Source organism: Perissodus microlepis, chromosome 22, assembly GCF_051167445.1.
Source record: "Perissodus microlepis isolate ML-2025 ecotype Zambia chromosome 22, ASM5116744v1, whole genome shotgun sequence".
In the NCBI taxonomy this organism is placed as follows: domain Eukaryota; kingdom Metazoa; phylum Chordata; class Actinopteri; order Cichliformes; family Cichlidae; genus Perissodus; species Perissodus microlepis.
In genome coordinates, this window is record NC_140481.1 from 25,682,655 (window position 1) to 25,688,417 (window position 5,763).

The 5,763-nt window shown below is 40.1% G+C and overlaps 1 protein-coding gene across 1 annotated transcript; it reads right to left on the reverse strand.

The window, feature by feature from the left end:
* Window positions 1-434: 434 nt before the first annotated feature.
* LOC146363289 (XK-related protein 8-like) lies at window positions 435-5,292 on the reverse strand. Its single transcript, XM_084920111.1, has 3 exons — window positions 4,772-5,292; window positions 4,012-4,259; window positions 435-2,054 (listed from the first exon to the last, which is right to left on the reverse strand). The coding sequence occupies exons 1-3, from the start codon at window positions 5,077-5,079 to the stop codon at window positions 1,375-1,377; spliced, it is 1,236 nt and encodes a 411-aa protein (XP_084776237.1). The 5' UTR covers window positions 5,080-5,292; the 3' UTR covers window positions 435-1,374.
* Between the last annotated feature and the right edge of the window lie 471 nt (window positions 5,293-5,763).

Genomic DNA, 5,763 nt, shown 5'->3' on the forward strand with positions numbered 1-5,763 from the left:
CTAAAATAATGAAATTACAATTTAAGATAAAGAAGTGTTGTTTGTTCCAACATACATCAAAATGTATTCATTATGTAAAATAAGTTACAATAGAATTTGTTTCTTCTTTTCGGTAAAAATGTGTTTCATTTATAATAAAATTTGTCTCCTTTTGTTTGGATTCATTTGCACACAGAACTGAAAGTGACCGACAAAGCTTTAAACTATTGTTTCATATAGCTCTAAACCTAATATTATATGTTTTTCAGCCATTTAAAAAAAATAAATAATTGACCACATAATCATAAATAACCCACTGCAGAATAGTCATGTCATACAAGGATTTATTTCCATTAAAACTAATAATAATAATAATAATAATAATAATAATAATAATAATAATAATAATAATAATAAATTCTTAGACAAAATATACTTTGTCCCAAAGTTGGGAATTCTGTTACAATAGATTAATAAATTAACTTAAACACATCAAACAAACTTAAGTAGGCACTATGTGACATAAATATGTTTTGTAGCTTCATACACCTTTTTAAATCCAAGTTTGCTTAACATAAAAAATAAAACAATTACATTATTGATTGTAAAGGTCATCAACACTGGGAGTCAAACGGGAGGCATTGGCATCTTTTCACCATGTAGCAGCCTTAACGTATTTTAGATGCGTTGTGTTATATCCACATCAGTCCAAGTGATCTTGGCAAACACTGTAGTAAAACAGTCTGACACTGAACCATCTATATTATTCAAAAATGTCAGTCGTATCACATGTTTCAAACCTAAATCAGAATAAATCTGTATTAGGAGAGAGGGGTGCCTCTATGGACCTGAAATCAAGATTTCAGGTCCATAGAGGCTGTCTGGGGATTTTAAGGCAACTCATTAATTCTGTAAAACAGAACATTTGTACTTTAGACTTGAGTAAAGTACAGTTTACAATAGTGCAACATTGTCAGAATATTGCTTTGTTATAATAAAGAAAATATATTTTTTAATTTTTTACACTGTTATATTCTTCAGAAAAAAAAGCAGTGCAATAATATTTCAAAAAGATCTCTATAACTGTTTCAAACATGCGTGTTACTGAGCTGAAAGCCTGTCCTTTTAAAGGAAAACAAAAGACTGATGCCTAGAAATGGTTTGTTAGATGGTAGCACCACTTAATGAAGAGCAGAAAGTGCTTTTAAGAATTTGTCTCCAAACTAAGTTGAGTAATGCCTTGTGAGAATGTATCAGTGACTGGTTAGGAAGCAGGTGATCCACAATATCACACAGCCTTTATGATGTAGCTTTAAAAAGTAGCTGGTTTCATGACATCTGCATGACTGAGTCTCTTTGTAGCCTCCACATCCTGTGGATGTCAAATGATGCAGGTCATGAGTAGAAATTCTTGGCCAGCTTCCTCATTCTTTTATTGTAGTGTGCTGAGACTTCTGTTGTAGATCTCATCATGCGGAAGTCCACCTCATCTACAGATTGCTGCTCATCTCTGTCAAGGTTTGGGTGGAAGAACTTATAATAAATAACTTTGAGTATTAGACCGAGGATGTAAACCACAACAACACAGACAGCTGTGATTAAAGCGTGCATGGGCTCTATCACAAAATCAGGAGGATCTGTGCTCATCTTCCAGCACCACACAGCACAGAGGATGCAAATATCAGTCAGTATATACCCGTGATAGAGCACAGTCCTGTACCGCGTCTTCCCCTCTGCCACATTAAACCAGTCAAAATACCAAATGAGGCCAACAGTAGCTCGATAAAGCCATTCTCCACAAGGACTTTCCATGAAGTCCGTCTTGGATCGCCAAGCGAAGAAGAATAAAACCAGCCAAGAGCAGATGAAGTGGGTGAAGATGAAGCAGGGCAGCACGGAGGCGAAAAGAGCGAGAGCAGTGAGACGAGAAGAGATGAGAACCAGGTTCCAGATGAAGTAGATGACTGATGAGCTTATTTGCTGCTTCTCCTTGTCAGGCAGGAAAGAGCGCAGGGAGCGATGGTAGGTCGTCACAGTGAAGGCGATAGCCGAGGCCGAGCCGACGGCCTTCATCACTGAGGGAAACGAGAGGCAGCATTAGAAAGTCCAGAAATGACTGAGAAATCTTGTTAAGCCAGGTGATTCTGTATGAAGACGAAAAAAAAATCTGGAAAGTATTCCAACCTGATCACCTCAGAATCACCAAACTTTTAATGTAAGATAACATTAGTGCATTTACTGAAGCCAGGGGGGAAATTCCAACAATGACAATATCACACGTGGTTAGAAGCCATTAAAGGTTTTCCCTCAATGAATTATGCAAAGGAGATCAAAAATCCAAGGTACTAGTGGTCGTTTCTCTACATCGGAAACATAAACTGGTGTCACTCTGCTGTTGGAACTCTAATATATCAAATCAGATTGGTGCTCACAGTTGGTTGCAATAAATGTGTTTGACAAGAAGGAGATTTTGACTGCAGTTTGTGACACTTGACGTTGGTTTAAAACTGATTTTAAATGCTTAAATGTGTTGTTGACTATCTCCTGTACATACAGTGGCTTGCAAAAGTATTCGGCCCCCTTGAACTTTCCCACATTTTGTCACATTACAGCCACAAACATGAATCAATTTTATTGGAATTCCACGTGAAAGACCAACACAAAGTGGCGTACACGTGAGAAGTGGAACGAAAATCATACATGATTCCAAACATTTTTTACAAATAAATAACTGCAAAGTGGGGTGTGCGTAATTATTCAGCCCTCTTTGGTCTGAGTGCAGTCAGTTGCCCATAGACATGCCTGATGAGTGCTAATGACTAAATAGAGTGCACCTGTGTGTAATCTAATGTCAGTACAAATACAGCTGCTCTGTGACGGCCTCAGAGGTTGTCTAAGAGAATATTGGGAGCAACAACACCATGAAGTCCAAAGAACACACCAGACAGGTCAGGGATAAAGTTATTGAGAAATTTAAAGCAGGCTTAGGCTACAAAAACATTTCCCAAGCCTTGAACATCCCACGGAGCACTGTTCAAGCCATCATTCAGGAATGGAAGGAGTCTGGCACAACTGCAAACCTACAAAGACAAGGCCGTCCACCTAAACTCACAGGCCGAACAAGGAGAGCGCTGATCAGAAATGCAGCCAAGAGGCCCATGGTGACTCTGGACGAGCTGCAGAGATCTACAGCTCAGGTGGGGGAATCTGTCCATAGGACAACTATTAGTCGTGCACTGCACAAAGTTGGCCTTTATGGAAGAGTGGCAAGAAGAAAGCCATTGTTAACAGAAAACCATAAGAAGTCCCGTTTGCAGCTTGACACAAGCCATGTGGGGGACACAGCAAACATGTGGAAGAAGCTGCTCTGGTCAGATGAGACCAAAATGGAACTTTTTGGCCAAAATGCAAAACGCTATGTGTGGCGGAAAACTAACACTGCACATCACTCTGAACACACCATCCCCACTGTCAAATATGGTGGTGGCAGCATCATGCTCTGGGAGTGCTTCTCTTCAGCAGGGACAGGGAAGCTGGTCAGAGTTGATGGGAAGATGGATGGAGCCAAATACAGGGCAATCTTGGAAGAAAACCACTGCTGGAGCTGTTTTGCAAAGAAGAATGGGCAAGAATTTCAGTCTCTAGATGTGCAAAGCTGGTAGAGACATACTCTAAAAGACTGGCAGCTGTAATTGCAGCAAAAGGTGGTTCTACAAAGTATTGACTCAGGGGGCTGAATAATTACGCACACCCCTCTTCAGTTATTTATTTGCAAAAAATGTTTGGAATCATGTATGATTTTTTGTTCCACTTCTCGTGTACAACACTTTGTGTTGGTCTTTCACGTGGAGTTCCAATAAAATTTATTCATGTTTGTGGCTGTAATGTGACAAAATGTGGGAAAGTTCAAGGGGGTCGAATACTTTTGCAAGCCACTGTATAAAGTTATAAATGAACTTATAAACAAAAAAAAGAAGAGGAAACAAAAAAAGCACACAGATATAAAGAACACGTGTCCATTAAGAATTGCACCTGTGATAAGATCCGGATGGCCCTGCTGCAGAAAGATGGTGAGCATGAGCGTGAGCTGCGGGGCGCTCTCTGCAAACGTCTCTATGATTCGTAACATGCTCAGATCGTGGTTCAACGACACGGCTATGCTCTCGGAATCAGGCTCCTGTTCATCTGCAGAGGAACCCGTATGTCGGCTGGCACCATTCTCAGGGTCGGGGATCTTCTTGTAGAAGCTTTGCACGGCCATTTCCAGGACTCCTGCATGCCTGCGAAACAGGAAAATAGGAAACATAACCAGTTAGACTGAATCCTCCCGTCAAATATGCTGCATTGAATTTCTAAGGAAGCATGCACGAGAGAAGAAAACTACAATCCAAATAATATCAGGTTCACCCACTCAGCATGGAGACAGGAAGGAGCTGCATTACCTCATCAGCTCAGCTATTGTAAACCAGAAAACTGAGGCATGACTCATGTTTCAGATATTTCCCAGGTCTCAACTACGGGTTTACACACAGACATATATAAAGCAGGGCGAAACGAAACCAAAAATGTAATCTGTGGATAGTCTATTACAGCAGACAGTCAGGTGCACAACATTGTAGTATAGTAACCGCAGATTGTCAGTCTGCATTTCCTGTATGGGACGATCCGGGTGGCACCCTTAGATAAACTGAACTTTTTAAGTATTCCCTGCTTACACCTACTTCAAAAACAAAAACAGGCACTTTGCACTTGAGTTATTATTATTTAAAAAAAAAAAAAAAAAAAAAACTACCTGAAGTAGATTCCCAGCTGAAATACGTGGAGCAGCTTGAGCTGCCTCGGGGACGGCAGCTTCTCGACCTTTGTCTTCCTCTCAAACTCGTCATAGCTGTACCAAAGCCAGCTGTAAGCCTGAGTGAGCAGTGACGAGCCCAGGAGAAACAGCACCAGCACACCGAGGTACACGTAGGCCCTTTCCTTATAAAAGGACACAGCAGCCAGTACATCCAAAACAACGTCAAGCATGAACAGCGGCAGGCCCACACAAGTGAAGAAGAAGTCCCAGCAGTTGTATTTAAACTTGGTCCGAGTACCTGACATGTTCACCAGTGTCTCTGCGTGCCTCTGACACAGCTACACGTTAACATTGACAGCTGATTATGATTCAAGCAGCAGTTCTGACACAAACGAAAGCAACGACCAAAGTTCAGCGTTTAAAAACACCTCCTACAGTCTGACCCGCCCATGTTTGCAGGGCCGTCTTAAAGGCACATTGAGGTATTTCACACACGTACACGCCTGCTATTGACAGCCGCCCCTTTAACATTAACTGACGGTATTTCCACACAGAAGTTAATGGCTTACAGTAAAATCTAAAGTAAATCTAGTAAAAACAAACAAATAACAAATAGAAAATTTTAACAAATGTGTATTTTTATTGCAGGGAATAAGTTAAAGTTTAACAACAAACACTGAGCCTCACTTTTGATACTCGCCGACAACATGAAAAAACGTGGATTCAAACACTGCCTCGCAGGTTTTTGTAATAAAATGCCTCATATATTACAAATAATGCTGAATCTTTACTGTACGAGGCCAGTACACGTACTGAACTTTGAACTAAGATTAAAGTAAACAAAGTTGTTTTTGTTTTGTTTTTTGTTTTGTTTATTTTTTTACATTTGAACGAGCTAAACAAACACTGGATGAGTGAATAAAATTAACACTAAATCTGGTACCTGAACACAGTGAAATATCTTCATTTTTAACATATTTATGGCTGTG